This window comes from Danio rerio, chromosome 12 (genome assembly GCF_052040795.2).
Source record: "Danio rerio strain M-AB ecotype USA chromosome 12, GRCz13ab, whole genome shotgun sequence".
Taxonomy (NCBI): domain Eukaryota; kingdom Metazoa; phylum Chordata; class Actinopteri; order Cypriniformes; family Danionidae; genus Danio; species Danio rerio.
Window position 1 is genome coordinate 32,497,747 of NC_141032.1, and position 19,069 is coordinate 32,516,815.

At 36.1% G+C, this 19,069-nt stretch overlaps 1 protein-coding gene and 1 long non-coding RNA gene across 53 annotated transcripts in view; one reads left to right on the forward strand and one right to left on the reverse strand.

Moving 5' to 3' along the window:
- LOC147834503 (uncharacterized) overlaps positions 1-19,069 on the reverse strand; it is a 755,156-nt gene that overhangs the window by 543,683 nt on the left and 192,404 nt on the right. The gene's annotated exons all lie outside the window — the stretch shown is intronic.
- The window catches only part of ablim1b (actin binding LIM protein 1b), a 174,229-nt gene that overhangs the window by 136,221 nt on the left and 18,939 nt on the right, over positions 1-19,069 (forward strand). For 7 of the 52 annotated variants that reach the window (XM_087275017.1, XM_087275068.1, XM_087275018.1 and 4 more), the window contains exons 9-18: positions 2,352-2,474; positions 4,810-4,854; positions 7,369-7,446; positions 10,106-10,264; positions 13,895-13,939; positions 14,404-14,442; positions 16,160-16,195; positions 18,294-18,423; positions 18,632-18,724; positions 19,025-19,039. In XM_087275017.1, coding sequence (XP_087131143.1) covers positions 2,352-2,474; positions 4,810-4,854; positions 7,369-7,446; positions 10,106-10,264; positions 13,895-13,939; positions 14,404-14,442; positions 16,160-16,195; positions 18,294-18,423; positions 18,632-18,724; positions 19,025-19,039 — 763 coding nt within the window. 52 annotated transcript variants of the gene reach the window in all.

A 19,069-nucleotide genomic window follows, 5' to 3' on the forward strand; every position in this document is an offset into this window, starting at 1 on the left:
TCGCTCGAGTAAAGCTGTATGGGTAGTTCACATACCACATGACAAACACTTGACACAAAACAGATGCTTTATACACATAAATACTTGTGTATAAATGTTCATTACTAACCTTTCTATGAAAATTATTTGATTATAACTGCAGATCAATTATGTAATCTACCTACTGTAACGTCTGCAATTATATAAATAAATAAATGCAATATACAGTATATGAACACATACAGACCCTCACAGTCTCCGATATGTTACCAATTACAGAAAAAACTACACACAGCATACATTTAAGCCTTATTTGAGTTCAAAAACAACACAAAATATAGCCCACAGTCAGTGCAAACCTCTCATCTGTATCTTTATTCTTCACCAGCTCATGTAACCTATGTTAGAGAGTAATTCCGTTATTCCAAGTCCATAATAGTCCAACAGGTGATGATGATAGTTAAAAATGGCCGTTTGTTCATGTTTTAGGTTGCTAAAAGAATAATTTGCTCCTTTGTTTTTTCGCACTGCACTTGTGTTGTTTATCTGTTTCTAAAGAAAGCGGATGTCAGAAGCACTTCAATTATCACGCACATGTTATTATCATCAGCTTAAGAAGTTTAAAGTGAAATCGATCGCACTTTTAGACGGCCTCGTAAAACAAAAACAGGACACGGCAGACTGTGTTCTTCTTAGCTTTGTGGCTGTTCATCAAGACAATGACTAGGTTTGTTTGAGCTCGGGTCAACCATGGCTCGTTATCATATGTACAACTGTGTATCTAAAAATAGTGGTTTCTTTGTTTTCATTGTTCGTTTGTGTACGCGCTAGTGACATTTTTCTGTAAATCAATAACGTTTAGCTGCATGTCTGGCTTCGCCTTTGGGTACCCTTTTGTCATGCAAACGGTACCCAAAAAGTAGTATGGTACGGTTTGCTTTTTGGTACGTTTTGACGGTGGAAACGGCCATAAAAGCGTACCAAACCGTACCATACCATACCACTCAGTGGAAACAGGTCAAAAGGGTACCCAAAGAAGTGGTATGGTACGGTTTGATTTTTGATACTTTTTGACAGTGGAAACGGCCATAAAAGCGTACTGAACCATACCACACCACTCAGTGGAAACTGGTCAAACGGGTACCCAAAAAAAGTGGTAAGGTACAGTTTGATTTTTGATACCTTTTGACAGTGAAAACGGACATAAAAGCATACCGTACCGTACCGCGCCACATACTTTTTGTGTACCCAAGTGACAGATTTTGTACCTTTATTTCCGAATGTGTATCTACTGCAAGACCCGATGGGGAAAATGCATTGCATTCAGGGTCAGAATACAGGCAACAACAGCAGGACATTCTAAACCTGTTACACACAATTACAATTTTCTATTTAGGGCGAATGTGACATCATATAGGCTAAAGGATAAAGGATTCAGCTTAAATTAGCTCTCCATTGGAGTGTATGAAGTCTGGTTTTGCATATACAAATTGCCACAGCGGTGTAGACCCCAAAACGCATTGGACCCATATTTTATATACTGAGTACTGTGTTTTTAAACAGAGAAACAGTTAGACTGAGGCGAGTATTTTTATGAAAAGTTTTCCCCACCATCATTTTTAAAATAATCTCTGTTCACATGAACACACTGTGATGCATGTTAAGGGTTCACAGCAAACATGGAATTAAGTATTTGTGCAAGTACATGTACATTGCATACAAGTCAATGCAAATGTGGGAACAGAGGCGGCAAACATTACTGTCCCAAGGGGCAAATGATGCAGAATTCAATGTTTTTGCCACAAAGGTGCAGATATTGGCTCAATCGCGTCGTCTGCGCTTGGCGCTTGGCCATGCTGGTCAATCAGAAAGTAGAAAACAGCGCGCACGCTGATATCATGAGGCAAAAACTCCAGTTGTAGTGGCCACATGACCACACTGTAATTTTGTAATATCTTCACCCTGGCTAGAGTTTTCAGAAAGTTTTGGCTTCCGTCACCTGATGTAAATAAACATGCAAACCACATAGAAAAAAAATTATTTTTAAAATGTTTGAAAATACCCGTGTTCGTGTGGACTGGGCCTGGCTCAGCATCGCTATTATAGACTGTGCCAAATGCACTTTAGGTCAATGACAACATGCTATTGGCCATTTTTTAAAAGGGGAGGAGCTACTAAGGATATATAACCCGCCCTGTCTTCCTGTTTCAGCTGTAATTATGACACACACACACTTTGAACAAAGCTGCTGTTTTGAGAGCACTTCAGGGAGCCTTTAAGTCTCAGGTGCAGCAGCTGAAGCGAGAGAAGAGAGTGCATGTGTGTGTTTGTCTGTAGTATTTTCTCCATTCTGTTGTGATTCTCCTCCTTAGGCAGCTTGGCAGCGTCCTAAAGGAAAAGCCAGTCCGTTTGATATCTTTTACCCTCAGTCTCAGATTCAGAGCCAGGGCCCAGGTGGCTCTGGGCCGGGCCGGCATCCCCTGGGCAGGCGTGAGGTTGGCAGTCTTCTGCTCTGCACTCCCTCCAAACTGCTAAGCTTCCGGCTAACTCAACTCCCTTCAATTTTCCTGCTTTACCCTAAAGCAAGAGTAGTTTGCTGTGTGGTTTTTTCTAGCTTCACATTGGTTAACTTACATCACTGGTTAAAAGTTTCCAACAATGAAGAGTGTCTTGTGCTCACCAAAGTTTTATTATTAGATAAGGAATAAATAAAAACAGTAACATTGTAAAATTTATTTAATGTACATGTTTTACTTTTTATATATTTTAAAATTACATTTATTTTAGTTTTATTCTGGATTTTGAAACCCTTTTTTATTATTCAAATATTTACATTTTCCATAAATTAAGAAAATAAGCTTTATCATTTTTCTTATGAGGACTATCAAGTTTTTGTTCAAAGCTGCTGATTTTGTAATTGTAGAGAAAAAAATAGATTGTTATTTTAGATTTTATTTTGATTAAATAAGCTATTAATATATTGTCTTATTGTTTAGAAACATAATTATTTGACATTAATTTGTCTTATGATAACTTATGATAACTAAAATTCTGTGAGACAGACCAAAACGGGAGTGTGGTATGAAATACCGGAGACTCCCGGGAAAAACAGTGTTGGCAGATATAATAATAATAATAATAATAATAGCAATAATTTATTATTATAAATTTATACAACTTTTTTAATTGATTAATATCCTGACATTGTTTGAGAATCTGTTCCAGCAGCCGATTCGAGTGTTCTCACTCAAGACAGTTATACAGTGATATGTTGAAATCATTTTAATATATTTTAGTTTCTTTTTCTTTATCCTTATTAGTAATAGTATATTATAATACCTATATTCAGTTTCACGTGACTCCCTGTAGGGGGGAAACATATAAATCTAACTTACGATTCTTATGTACAATACAGAAAAAAGTAATTAGAATGGAGCATATACAAATCCTTTATTTTCTAAATTGAAGATACTTAAGTTTAATGATTTTGTAAAAATTTAAAACTGCACACTTTATGTTTAAAGCTAGGAATAAATTACTTCTAAACTGCATACAAAAGTTCTTTGAAGAAAGACAAGGGGGATATTATCTGAAAGAAGAACAAAATCTAAGGAGATTGAAAACAAGGACATTATAGAACATTCTGGAACCACCCGCCTCGAATGTTATCACTTGATTGAATGGATGTTATCAGTGGTTATCAGCTGATAGATATGGTCCGGTACCTACTGGTAGGTTCAGAAGGCTATTATCATCCATTCCATTCATGGTTAATCAGCTGTAGATCACATACGGCTACAGCTGGAGAAGAATTATTTATATTATTTGTTAAATTTCCCATTAATTGTAATTTATTATTTTTATGTCTTCCCCTACCCCAACCCTAAACCCAACAGTCACAGTAATGTAAAAACAGATCTGGATATGGAGTCTTCTCTATTAATATAGCTGATTAACCATGTGGATGGATAATAATGTCTTCTGGGCCCACGTTAAGGAGCAGAAGGCTCCTACTGGTTCATATCTATCAGCTGATAACCACTGACAACATCCATCCATTCAATCAAGTGATAACATTCGAGGCGAGTGGTTCCAGACTGTTCCATAATGTCCTTGTTTTCAATCTCCTAAGATTTTGTTCTTCTTTCAGATAATATCCCCCTTGTCTTTCTTCAAAGAACTTTTGTATGCAGTTTAGAAGTAATTTATTCCTAGTTTTAAACATAAATTGTGCTGTTTTAAATTGAACCAAATCATTAAACTTAAGTATCTTCAATTTTAGGAAATAAAGGATTTGTATATGCTCCATTCTAATTACTTTTTTCTGTATTGTACATAAGAATCGTAAGTTAGATTTATATGTTTCCCCCCTACAGGGAGTCAAGTGAAACTGAATAAAGTTATTATAATATACTATTACTAATAAAGAGAAAGAAAAAGAAACTAAAATATATTAAAATAATTTCACCATATCACTGTTTTTATTACTGTAGTTTTGGTGACTTTACAAGACTTGTAATGAGACATTAAAACTTTGACCAGTAGCCACATCCTCCTCAGCAAGAGTAAACCAGCACGTGAACACAACACAAATATGCTTGCCCTTCAATCTTGCAAATTAGCATTCTAAACACACACACAAAAATAACCTCATGTCCCACCAAACCCCAAATCAGAATCTGCCCGCATGCACAGGATAGCAAGCAAGGCTGTGAATATATGACAATGGAAAATAGTGCTTCATTTAAATGAGCGCTGACAGAGGATGATTAAAGTGTTCTGTTCAAAGTGTGATGTCATATCCTGTGATGCCTCTTCCTCCCTTTACAGCCCCTGCCGCCCTCAGTAACTTCTCTGCACCAATCAGAAAGGCAGGTACTGTATTCTGCTTCTGGCAGCAGAGTTGGGGCAACCCGAGTATGTTTTGCGGCTCTTGCACTGCCAGTCACCCAACCTATTGTGGCCAAGGTAGCCCATAACAGCCTGTGTGTGAATCATTACGCTTTTCACGCATGTGGCTCGAGCCCTCCAGCGCTCCATTCACCATTACAGGACTTGTTTGACTCTTCATGCAGAGCGCTCTCAGATATGAGCTCACCATGTATAACTTAATTTATATTCAAGATTGAACAGTTGCTGCATTTTTGGTGACATTTGGAGGAGTGTCATATCTGAGAAATTAGCTTTCACTGGCTGCGTTGATGTGAGACAGAATGCATCTTGGGCAGGCTTGCACTGGAATATTATATGAGCTGGAAGTCCAGTGGTTTTCTCATTTTTACTGAATGAAAGCTTAGGAACGTGCCAACTTCGCCTCAGAAATTATTTTTTGTTCTCAGTTACTCCATTATAGGTGTGAATGTTGAACTTAAAACGCTGAAAGTTGAAAAGTTGAAAGTTCCACACAATCGATTTGTGTTGGGACAACATGAAAGAATTAAGTTGACTCATTAGTTCTTACAGATTTAAGTGGATCAAACATCAATTAAGTTGTTAAAAAAACTGAATAATTGTGTTGCAGCTCATTTAAAATCAATTTGAACAAACAATTGGTTGAGTTTGGATGTAATAAATTGGCTAATTTTGTATTTACTGAATTTAAAAAATATATTTTAGTTTTAAAATTTAATTTATTTTATTTTATTTTATTTTTTATTTTATCAAGCACTGACTAGATTTTATGTTAATTTAGAGGCGATTTCAAGAGTGTGCACTTCCATGATTGTTTGTTTGACATTTGACCTTAAAGTACTTTTTTATTATATAAAATATTTCATCAATCTTGCAAAAAGTATGATTATTTTGATCTGTGGACTAACTTTTATTGTAAACCAAAGATGATAATTAGTGTCCAAATGAAGTAGGTCAAAAACACAATAACACATAATAACTTGCATAATCATTTTAATATGTCTTAATTATTTCACAATTATGCCCCCCCCCCCCCCCCCCCCCCCCATGAACACTAAATTATTATTTTACAATTATTCTTCCCATAAACACTGCACTATTTAATATTTGCAATTAAAATTGTACATATTCATTTCACTTCGTTACATTAATTCATCTTGAATTGTACATACGCACAGCACATATACAGTTGAAGTCAGAATTATTAGCCCCTTGATAGCTAATATTAGCCACCCTGTTAATTTTTTTTCCTCAATTTATGTTTAATGGAAAGAAGACTTTTTCAACACTTTTCTAAACATAATAGTTTTAATAACTCATTTCTAATAACTGATGAAATTTATCTTTGCCATGATGACATGTTGATGGAATAGATATGATGAATAGATATGTTTCAAGACACTTCTATTCATCTTAAAGTGCCATTTAAAGGCTTAACTAAGTTAATTAGGTTAACTAGGCAGGTTAGGGTAATTAGGCAAGATATTGTATGATGATGGTTTGTTCTATAGACTATCGGGAAAAAATAGCTTAAAGGGGCTAATAATTTTGTTCTTAAAGTGGTTTAAAAAATTCAAAACTGCTTTTATTTTATCCAAAATAAAACAAATAAGACTTTTTTCCAGAAGAAAAAATATTATCAGACATACTGTGAAAATTTCCTTGCTCTGTTAAACATCATTTGGGAAATATTTAAAAAATAAAAAAATTAAAGGACAGCTAATAATTCTGACTTTAACTGTACATTTGTAATTATGTTCATATCTCTGCATACCTCTGATTGTTAATTAACTTATAATCATATCCTGCACTTGCACTCCTGGTTAGACATGAACTGCATTTCGTTGCCTTGTACTTGTACATGTGTAATGATAATAAAGTTTAATCTAATCTAATCTAATCTAATTATTATTAATAAAATGATCTACATTTTATATAATTTTAAATCTAATTTATTTGTTTTAAAAATGCGCTTTTCAATATGATTAAAGGGTTAGTGTTATTTTAACAAAAAGAAAATCTCACAGTAATTTAAATATTAATAATAAAGAAAAACAGTTTTTTGATCATTATTATGGTAACAGTTTACATACAGTAAAAACTAATTTTATATTTGGTTCAGTTTTATGTGTTTTTGCAAAACTGCTGTAATTTGGAACAGCTAATATTATTTAATAAATAAATATTTAAGTGAACAAATAAATAAATAAAAAAATAAATGATTGAATGAATAAATGAATGATTGAACAAAAAAATAAAGAAATAGAAAAAATACTTGGTAATTGTTTTTATGCTACTTGTTACGGGTAACAGGGTTGTGTGTTAAGCTAGCTGAATGACATGAGGTTGAGTAACTGATGACAAAATTCTCACTTATAGCTAATCAAACGTTTCAAGCTACCCATTGGCATCTAGGGGAGTATTGAATGAGTATGTATGCTTATATAATTACTAACACAACATCTTGTTCTCCCGCAGCCCACGAGGTCTTCGTCTGAGAGCATCTGTTCGAGACCTGGTTCCAGCATCCCTGGATCTCCAGGTCACACCATCTATGTGAGTCCCAGTCACCAACGCCCTCAATCGTTTCCAGAGTCTGTCAGATCTTACCACTCGATCCACAATGGATTCTGAAGCTGGTTTACTTCAGGGTCAATGTGTAAAAAAAACTCCAGGATATGCAGGAAAAGCACAGGAGTTCCTTTCAACATTTTTCCACTTTTTGCCTTGTATTTGACATAATTTCAGCATGTAAACAAATATATAGAGAATCTTCGACAACAGCACAGAATGTCACATGGTAGCAAGATGGTAGCTTTTCTCATAAATATGCCTCCAAACAACCTTTGTGTGATGACCCTGTGAGAGCTGTAGCTCTGGATGGATGTAGTGTCCGATACTGGAATTTCTATGACACAATATGATACTCAATACCATTTTCAATACCACAGATAAATATTGCCACAGCAATAATTAAAATTACAATATTTATGCCTGTCTTCATTATTATTTGCCTGGACTATTGTTCACATTTTCGCTTCCCCTCCAAACATTTTACTGGTCTAACCAGCCCGATCTCATGAGCAAAATTGTTGAAAAATTGGCTGATTGTAGCAAGTCATATGATTTAATTTGTATGAAAATGCACAACTCCCACCCCTAACCCGACCTCTCATTGGGGGATGAGCAAATTGTACTAAATTGTACAATTGTACGAGTTGAATTAAATCTTACAAATGAATCTGAATTAGCCACTAAATAAAAAAGTTACGAATTGCCGCAAAAATAAAAATATTTCTTATTTTTATCGATTTTATCCATGTAACATACTAATAAATTTAGCTTTTGTTAAATACCAATTTTGGTATTCAAGAAGAAACTGCTAGCCAAACTTATATAGTTAAAACATTACTAAAGATAATAATTAAAAGTAAGCAAATTTTAACCAATAACAACAATATATACAGGCAACACAGTGGTGCAGTGGCTATCATTGTCGCCTCAAAGCAAAAAGGTCACTGGTTCAAGCTCCAGCTGGGTCAGTAGGCATTTCTGTGTAGAGTTTGCATGTTCTCCATGTGTTCACATGGGTTTCCTCCGGGTGCTTCAGTTTCCCCCACAGTCCAAAGGTATGAGCTGTAGGTTAATTGGGTATGCTAAGTTGTCCAGTGTGTATGTGTGTATGTCCAGGTTGGAGGTTGAGTGTTGGGCTAACAACCCACCACATAAAAACTAGATGTTATGAAACACCAATATGGTGGGGCTAAATATCAACTTCAATATAAATGGCCCTGGGAGTAAGTAACAAAAATATATACACCAGAGGGGCTTAGTCTATTGTTATTGATGAATGTTACTGACTGCGCTACTGAAGTACTTTCACTTTAGAGACGTATAATAGATGGGTTTTGTGTCTTAAAGACCAACAATCTCATGGCAATTCATAACTTTTTGATTTGGTGGCTTATTTGTAGAAATTCTTATCCTCTCATTCGTACAATTAAATATGATTTCCCTAGTAGCAAAGAATTCTGGCCCAGATTTGGCATAAAGCTGGCACAGCAGGCATTCATCCGGCACTGGCATACAGCGTGTGGGCCAAACATGGCCCGAGTTTGGCAGAGGTGGCACCGTTTTTAAGGCGGCACACAAGATTTGGGCCAGATGAAAAACGTAGTATTTGGCCCAGATTGATAAGTAGGCCATGTGAGTTTGGCCAGTTTTGACCCACATTTAAAATACACTAAAATCATTTTTGAGTAAAGAAAAAAAATTCTACCAATCAGGTCACTTTGAGAAAAAGCGTGCCCATAGTGTGCCTAAAGAGCATCACTCTATGGGTTTATCAATTTCATTGCAATCGTGACACACCAACCTATCTGACCCAGTTCAGACCCAGTTATGAGTTATTAACTTGGCTGAGACTTGGCCGAGATATGGTCTGTGTTTGGCCCTTGTCTGGAAGCCAGATTTGGTCCAGTCATGTACCGCAATTCACTGCGGCATGTGGGCCAAGCAAAACCTGATTGTGTGGGCCAGAGCTGGGCCAGAGAAATTTTGCTATGTGGGTTGCTTATCCCCAATGACGGTTGGGGTGGAATGTGGTGCCATGCCAAAAAGACTGAACACATACAAATACATACGAATTAGCAACTAAACTGACAAAACGTAAAAAAGGTTACAATTCCTTGTGAGAGCAGGCTTTAAAGACTGGTACTTTTTATGAAATTTGACATAAATTTAGCAAATACTTTAAAGCGCACAAAATTTTACAGAGAACTCCACATTTGCGTGCGTTATTAGAGACGCACAAACAACGCATGAATATTATATTCCCTCCGGTGACTTGTGATTTATTGTTAAACTGATAAATCCTGAAATGCAAATTGAGTAGAAGTATCAATTGTAAATCAAATTCAAAAAGTTTGTTAATACTGTAAATAAACAAAGTGAAACTGTGGCGGTAGACTGTGGGTGAACTCACTATTGAAGAGTGAGCGTGGCAGGTATTGATCCTGTGGAAAAGAGATATTGTTTCGTTTCAAATATTTCAGTATCATTTTGTATCAAAATACTTTTGACAACCCTAGTCAGATGTAACGTGGATATCCTCTGACCTGTTCCCTGACCTCTTCCTCATCAACACCTTTTCTCCCTGTGTTTCTCCTCTTATGTGTCCCCTGCCCCTCGTCCCCTCATCCTCTCCTTACTCCAGGCAAAAGTAGACAATGAGATTATTGATTACAAGGACCTAGCAGCCATTCCCAGAGTCAAGGCCATTTATGACATAGAGCGTCCAGACATGATATCCTATGAGTCTCTCCATTCCACCTCCTCCACCCTGGAAAGACAAGGAAGGCACAGCCCTGGAGAGGTAAAATGAGTTTAGTGTCTTTCTAATAAACAATCAATGTGCTATTAAGACCTAACATGATAGATATAGACTCTATATGTTTATAAATATTTATTGCTTTAATTTTTGAACTTCAGATTAATTTTATTTTATTTTTTTAAATAATAAACTTGAGCCATTTTACCTCAAATCAGACATCCTTAATAAATTAGACATCCATGTCTTTCAGTTTGGAGATGCAGACTGTCTAGTCTAGTGGTTCTGAACCTTTTTAACACTTTCAAATGTATCTTTGATACAAAATAAGGCTGTGTTTACACTGGTTAGATAAAAAAAGTATGCATTTGCAAATACTCTAATACTGCATTTCAATTAAATAAGCCTGAAATCTGGCATCCAACCTAGGTGTGCACTAAACAGGTGGCCTGAAACTGAAGAAATGATAAACTGAAATATTACCACAGCACTTACCAAAAAACATTTAAATCAACCAAAAACTGGTCATGATGTCACAAGATGACTCAAGCAATCTCAGTCGGTATGGTAATTAAGTTTTTATTTGTTTATGACAAAGCTAATTGTTTTAAAAAATACATTTATTAATGTTTTGGTAAAACTTTACAGTAATGTTTCATTTGTTTACAAAAATATCTTTGTTCGTGTTAGTTGCATAAAGTGCATAACAAATACAGAATAATCTCTGTTTAATTATTTATTAGGAAATACTGAAAGATGATGTTAATGTTTTCAGATTAAATCTTACTGAACTATGTAATGAATTAACATGATTAAATAGTCATTCATTCAATCGTTTTTACAGCTTAGTCTCTTATTTATCAGGGGTTGTCACAGGGAAATGAACTATCAATTATTTTGGCATATGTTTTATGCAGCGAATACTCTTCCAGCCGCAACCCAGCACTAGGAAACACCCATACACTCTTGCATTCGCACATATACAGCCAATTTAGCTTATACACCTATAGCGCATATCTTTGGACTGTGGGGTAAACCGGTGCACCCAGAGGAAACCCACGCGAACACGAGGAGAACATGCAAACTCCACAGAGATGCCAACTGACCCAGTCGAAACTCGAAGCAACGACCTTCTTGCAACAGTGCTACCCACTGAGCCACAATGTCACCCCATGGCCAATTTAGTTCATCCAATTTATGGTTAAATACCTTAAAAAATTTATATGTGAACCCCAAATTTAAATCTTTATTCCAAGCATATACATTCTTCAAAAAGCATAATAACAACTGAGTATTTTTTTTTTAAAATCTTGAATTAATGTTATAATTTAGTTATATTTATTCAAACATTAATCATATTTTTTTCTATTCTTAAATGTTTTAATGTCATCTTGTGACATATTTGGACATTTTAAGGTTTTTAATGTTCTGGGCCCTTGTTGAGAACCACTGTTTTAGTCTTCATCACCAATTCTGAGTGTTTTCGGCCACTACCAGACAACTCCACCACCACCTTCTCCACCATTATAATCATCCCTATCCTATACTGACCCCATTGATGTTCCTAAAAACACTATTGGTTGAGTCTCTCGGGCCCCAGACAGAGCAGATGTGAGCAAGTGTGTGTTTGTGCACATTTCTCTGTATGTCATTATGTGTATATTGCATGTATTCCTGTCAACATGTTAGCTGTATGTCTATGCATGAAAAAAGTGTTGTTGGTTTTTTTTTTTTTTTTTTTTTGTCTGTTTTTTAATTGTCTGTTACTGCTTTTGGGTTCCCGTTGTCAATTAAACTCTGCTCTATTATACCTGAATATGTCTGTGCGCCTTCTCTGTGTAGAGACAGCAGTGTCACAGCGCCCCCTGCTGCCCATAAACAACATCTACCACAGTCTGCAATGATTAAATGCACATTTAAATGGATAATTTAAAGGGACATTTTGGTTGATTACCACAGACAACAATTTTGACTTGTCCTTGATCAGAAAATCAGGTGTCAACACAGCGGAATGAACCGCCAATTACTTTGGCACATTTTATGTGGCAGATGGCCTTCTAGCTACAACAAAGCACTGACAGTAGACTTCTTGTGAACTCATTGTAGTATTTCCAGGCAATTTTGAAAAGTTGTTTATTCACACTGAAAATGTTTAAAGGAGCTGTATGTAAGTTTTTGACTCTTCTAATATGTTTGCAGAGATTTACTTCTTTATAAATTGATATAAATTAAATTAATTTATAAAATAATTTTAATAAAAAAACAATGCTGAAGTCAGAAATTCAGCTTTGAAAAAGGGCCTTCCATAACGCTGTCTTTGTTTTCAGCACCCCGGGTTGCCTTGTTGGAAAACCGCGTATTTTGTTTATTCAGTCAGAAAAGTTCTCAAAGCATGCGCTTATGACCGAAATGCAACCTCAGGTGGGCAGTAGCAGACACCAAAATGAGATGCCAATTCAGAGTTCACATGAGGTGGTTATTAATTTGGCAAAAATATAAATATTACAAACGTAAACATTAGGTGATCAGGTTACATTGTAAGCCTGTGTCCTAACAACACACTATGTGACGAGATTTGCAATGATAAGCAATTTGGCTGTTTGCACCAGACATAACATGACAGAAATTTAAATAAAGCCATTCAAAATATGCACTGACTCACAAAATGGTAAGGTTTATAATCTAATTAATACATATTAAACCTTTTTAACACTATTAAATGTACACGCTGAATCACTGATATGTGTTTGTTTGCATTATTTCACAGTTCTACAGTTCAGTTTCAAACGGTTTATTTTATATTCAAGATCTGAGCTAAACGTGTCATTTGCAAAATTAGCATTTTCAAAAAGAACAATCTCAGTGGGGATTATGCACATTATTTATTGAGAAAAAAAAATCTTGAAAAGAATCTACTGCCTAATTCATAATTTTATTTTAACTTTGAAAAGTTTCCCTATTGATCAGTTGAAGCATCCTTGCTTAAAAGGTTTTTTTAAGAAAGAAAGAAATAAAGAAAGAAAGAAAAAAGAAAGAAAGAAAGAAAGAAAGAAAGAAAAGAAACTAAAATTATTGACCCTTATACAGTCGAATAGAACGTGCCTATGTGCAATATCTTGACTTATTATTGTTTGTTTATATTTAGCTTTATATTTGTTTATATTAAACTAAATAAAATTAAAAGTCACAAAAAATTTACCCTAAAGATCTGAAAATAATTGACCGTAAACACCTGAAAAATATATATTTTCTAGACTTTTTTTTTCTTTTACTTGAAATAATAAAGCAAGTATAAAATGTATTTAACTTCTACTTCATTTATCTTGTTTGAATGATTTCACTTGGAACACAAAACAAAAAGTATCCAGGTTGAATATTTAGCTGGTCATGATATCGGGTTTATATAAAAGTAATATATAGCACATACAACTGCACAAAAAAAGTAATTAACCAATCTATTTGATGCCAGTAAGTTGCTTTATACTTCAAAAACAGCATAGAAGTATATTTTACTTTGTACTGCACCAACTAGCCACTTAGACTTCCAAAAAAAGTGTGATTCTGATAACAAAATTATTATCTGTGGTAATCAAAACCTAGAAAAAGCCCCTGATAGCGTGAGTCACTGAAAAACTCTAAAGAGTAACCAAACTCAACCCGTTTCCTCCCCTACAGCCTGTCAGAGCCTCAGGTGGCAGTCCTACCAGAGGCAGAGCCACAGTAAGTGAAAGCTAGAGACAAATAAAGCAGATTAGTTTGTGGATCACCAGCCCAAACTAATAAGAGCACAACTAACATCTTCATTTTTAAAACCGCTTATCATCTAATGCCTCTCACACCAAGTTTCTCTCATCTGCCAACCATGAATACTCTCATCTGACTGAATAGCTGCTCTCTAAGTAATCACTTTAAGTAGTTTCTCAAGAAGCCAGCAGGATACTGAAGCATCTCTAAAGCAATGATTCTCAAGTTGTTGTTTTTAGTTTAACCGTGTCAAGTATCAATGAAGGCATTAGCATCTAATGTTCAAAACAAACACTGCAAGCGCTTCAATTTCTCCTCCACCTTCATCGCATTCATTTATTAATAAATGCATGCTGGGTCTCAGAAAACGCAGCTGTTTCCATGACGTATGATATAATACGTTATTTTTAGTGATTTTAATTCTGTGTCCACGTTCCCAGACCCTGCCACAAGACCCCTCCTCATTGTCAGCAGAAACAGTAAGTTGTCAGCGACCTCCTTTTGGACCCACTGTCAGATTGTGGGCTGTGGATGTGCTTTTCTCTCTTTTAAATGTGCTTACGGTGGAGATGACACTGAGCTTCAGCTGTCTCGTCTAGAGGACTGCATGGGGCAAACAATGTCCTTTTTTTTTTAGTGTGTTTGCTTATGCTTGTCTGACTGTCATTGTCTATGCTACAGCTGGGTTAATCTCACAAAGAAATGTCAAAATCAAAAGAAAAAATAAAACCAAGGCTTATTGTGAAAACATACCTCTGTATACATTTCTGGAGAGTGTGAATTATGTAGCCAGAGCTACATATGGCTGCATTTCTTTTTTTAAACAAAAATTACAGGGTGGTATGATGGCGCTGATGGCTTCTGTTCCTTTTCATGCTACTAGCTGACCATTTACCTTTGTGTGAACAGCTTTTCGCTGTTACCAGTTTGCTCAGTAGCTCGCCATGTACGTCAGTGGACTTAAAATGCAGAGAGAAGTTGACAGCAATGACAGTGTTCGAGTTTGGTAAAAAAAACTGTTCTAGACAGCAGGTAAAACAAAAACAAAAGGCAAAAAACAAACAAGTAAATAACAGGGTGAGAACGTAGTAAGATCTGAAAATTTGGTAAAAATCAGGCGGCTGTGAGGGCTTTTCCTTTTCTGGGTTGCTTTTAAAAACACTGTCGGTTGGAATTATGGAAGGTGGGGGCGGGCCAATTGGTGTTTTTAAAAAATACTATTGGTTGGGTTTAAGGAAGAGGGTGGAGTCGGGGTGGGGGGTTATCGGTCGGTCAGTCAGTTAGTTAGTCAGACGACAGGGGTCTCTGGTGGATTTATGGCAATGGCACTCGCAAGAGTAATTTGATATATGAAAAAGCGTACACAGCGTTCTCTGTGGATTCATGAAAACAAAAACTGCAGAAAAAAAGTACCTGCTGGGGCATATCTCGTGATCTCCAGAGAAGTATGTAGGGGTATGTAACAATAATGAGCCTGGGTTGCAAAAATAAGAATAATATCTATTTTTTTAAACAAGCATAGTAAGGTTTTGTTTTGGGGTGTTTTGTAAGTAAAGGGTTTTTATTTTTCAAGAAAGTAATTCTATTTAGCAGCAAGAATGCATTAAAAAGATGGATAGATTTGATTTAATGTATGTATGGATGCACACTATTTGCCGTAAAAATTATTTGTCCTTTTGGTGTTTTTTGTTTTTAATATTTGCCATGATATATTTAACAGAGCAAGGACATTTTCAAAGTAGTTCCTATAAAATTTTTCTATTGGGGAAATTCTTGTCCTTTTAGTTTGGCTTGAATCATAGCAGTTCATTATATTTTATCCAGAATTATTTTAAGAACAAATCAGTTATCCAGTAACTTGCCTAACTATCCTAACCTGCCTAATAGGCATACTAACCTATTTATGTCTTTGAATTTCACTTAAGCTGAATACTAGAGTCTTGCAAAATAACTAAAATGTTATGAACTGTCATTATGGCAAATATAAAAGAAACTGTTATTAGAATTTAGTTATAAAAACTTCTATGTCTAAAATAATGTTGAAGAAATCTTATATATAAGTGACTATTTGCTCATGAATGCTCACATATTTTGCATTTCTGATCTGCTCTATCTAGTATAGTTTCATTTGTTCTCTTTTAGTGCTAATTTTAATGATTGTACTTACATAGAGCTCTTGTTTCTGTTCTGTTTTAGTCTCCAAGGACACTGTCTCCCACCCCATCTGCTGAGGTTAGAAGCTGTTTATAATGTTTGGTTATTTTTATCGCAATAGAGGCAGTAGTTAATGTAAAACACATTTAAGGGCTTTTCACATTGCACTTAACCCCAAGATATTTTTATTCTAAACATCACTTTTAACCATTATTAAAGCAGCGTTTCATACTTTTAGACCGTTTGCACTTGGTATTAACATGCATTTAGATATGTCTCTTGTAACTTGTTGTGTTGGGATTTTGTTAAGAGCCTTCTTCAGGCTCTACATAACCTTCTTGATAGCGGTCAGTAAATGGTATAGGACTTCACTAATCAAAAAGTGGACAACCTCAAAACATTTTAGGCAATGTTTGCACCTACACTACCTGACAAAAGTCTTGTCACCTATCCAAGTTTTAGGAACTACAAATAATAGCTTGACTTCTAGTTGATCAATTGGTATCAGAAGTGGCTTATATGAAAGGAAAATGCCTTTAGATTACGCTTATTTTACCAAAATAAAATACGATCATGCTTTGATTTTTAATTAATTAATTAGGACAGTAAGGTATGTCTTTGCTTAGACAAAAGTCTTGTCACTTAACAGAAATAATGTAGAGGATATAATATAAAGTCATGGTGCAGTGGAAAACCAATTAATATTGTGTACGACTCCCATGAGCTAGGACGACTGCATCCATACATCTCAGCAATGACTCAAATAACTTATTAATAAAGCCATCTAGAGTGGCAAAGAAAGCCTTCTTGCAGGACTCCCAGAGTTCATCAAGATTCTTTGGATTCATCTTCAATGCCTCCTCCTTCATCTTACCCCAGACATGCTCAATAATGTTCATGTCTGGTTACTGGGCTAGAAAATCCTAAAGCACCTTGACCTTCACTTGCTTTCAGGAACTTTGATGTGGAGGCTGTAGAATGAGAAGGAGCGCTATCCTGCTGTAGAATTTTGCTCTCTCCTGTGGTTTGTAATTTAATGGGCACCACAAATGTCTTGATACCCCAGGCTGTTGATGCTGCCATCCACTCTGCAGATCTCTCACACACCCCCACTACGAATGTAACCCCAAACCATGATTTTTACCTTCACCAAACTGATTTCTGTGAGAATCTGTGAGTTCATGTGGATTCCAATAGGTCTTCTGCAGTGTTCATGATGATTGGGATGCAGTTCAACAGATGATTCAGTGGAAAAATTGACCATCTGCCACTTTTTTTAATGATCAACTAGAAGTCAATTTATTATTTGTTGCTCTTACAAGTGGGATCGACGAGACAACAAGACTTTTGTCAGGTAGTTTAGTGTTGTTTCCTTGGACAGGTGAAAATGCATGAAATTAGGAGCTAAGTTATTATTTATTTCAGGTTTATGAAGAGCTGTTTTTGAGCTGTTAACCAAGCTGTGTTGCCAAACATGCATTATGAAATGCTAAAGACAACAGCCTCTAATGCACCTTTTAAGGCCAGGCAGTTTATCAGCATAACTCTTATTAGCTGGCGTCTTTTAAATTCAATCTTATCCACGTCTGTAACACCGCCAGCTCTACTCGTTCCTCTCCAAACTTGAACTCACGGAGGCTCGCTAACCAGGACACTGAAGACCTCTAGTGTCAGTAGCTAGAAATACACCTGAAGGACTCTGAATTTGTTAGTCACTAGTGTGTTAAGGCTGGTGGAGTGAGGTTTACCTGCATAGCTCTTACTACAGTAGCTGGCCTCCATCCTAGTCACGACAATGTTGTTGAACTCTGTTAATTGTGAATATGCAGGATTCCTAGTTAACCCCGTAGTAAATTATGATAAGCAATGTGAACTGTGAGGCAAAATAGTTTAGTCCAGTTTAGAATGACCCAGGGTTAACTATTTCTTATAACTTTATTTATTAGATTTTTTTAATATCCAAACAAGTTCACGTATAAGTGTCCAACAATAACAATAACATAGACACAGAGAAAAAAGTAACCATGAATAAAAAAGTAAAAACAATTAAAATATCCAGGGGATAAATGCATAAAGGGGTTAAATATTTTAAATGTGAAAAGCCCATATGAATAATATGATAATGCAGTATAATGTTTTTTTTAAAACATTGCTACTTTATGTATGGACGCGACAGGGTTGCTATGACATGAGGGAGCGAATAATACAAAGATCCACCAGCCAGGGCTCCATTGGCTCTCCAGTCTATCACCGCCATAACTACATACCACCTCTATCCAAGTCACCCCAGCACTTCCACAGACCAGGTGAGTCCAATACAGTACAATTATTTAAATCTTTCCCTCATAGGATTCCAGCAGAGAATGAGCGAGATCTCCTCGTTTCATGCACTTGGCCTCGCATTGCCTTTCCGTTTCCTCCTGAGCTTGTTTCCTCCCTCTTCTGCTCATATGTGCTCCTTCTTCCATCCTCTGTTTTCCTCTGTCGCCCTCCTCTCCTCTGAGCGGCCGGCAGGAATGCTGAAGCTCTGCTCCTCTTTGCGCTCCAGCAACAGTGACACGCGCCCTACCTCCCCCTTTCGACATCACTTCCTTCCCCATAACAAAGGTAAGGCCTCTCCACCCCTGTTGCCTGACCTCTTCGCCTCATTTTCAATGTCAATATCGTCCCATAGACACAAATCCACCTCCTTCCTCTGATTCAGGCCTGCTAAAATGTGACTCTTGTGCTTTTGGTGTCTCTGTTTGGGAAATTCACAGCCCTGGCCTGTTTGACTCGCACCCTTATGAGGTCAAGGGGCTGCGTTTGACCTGTAGATGCAACTGAAGCAAATGTAATGCAAGTTGCCAATGCACAGTTAACTAATCACATGCTTATATGTGTAATGTCCCTCTGTCTTCTCCACAGATTCTTTCTGCATAGGTATGTCTTGGCTTCATGGCTGTTGTAGAG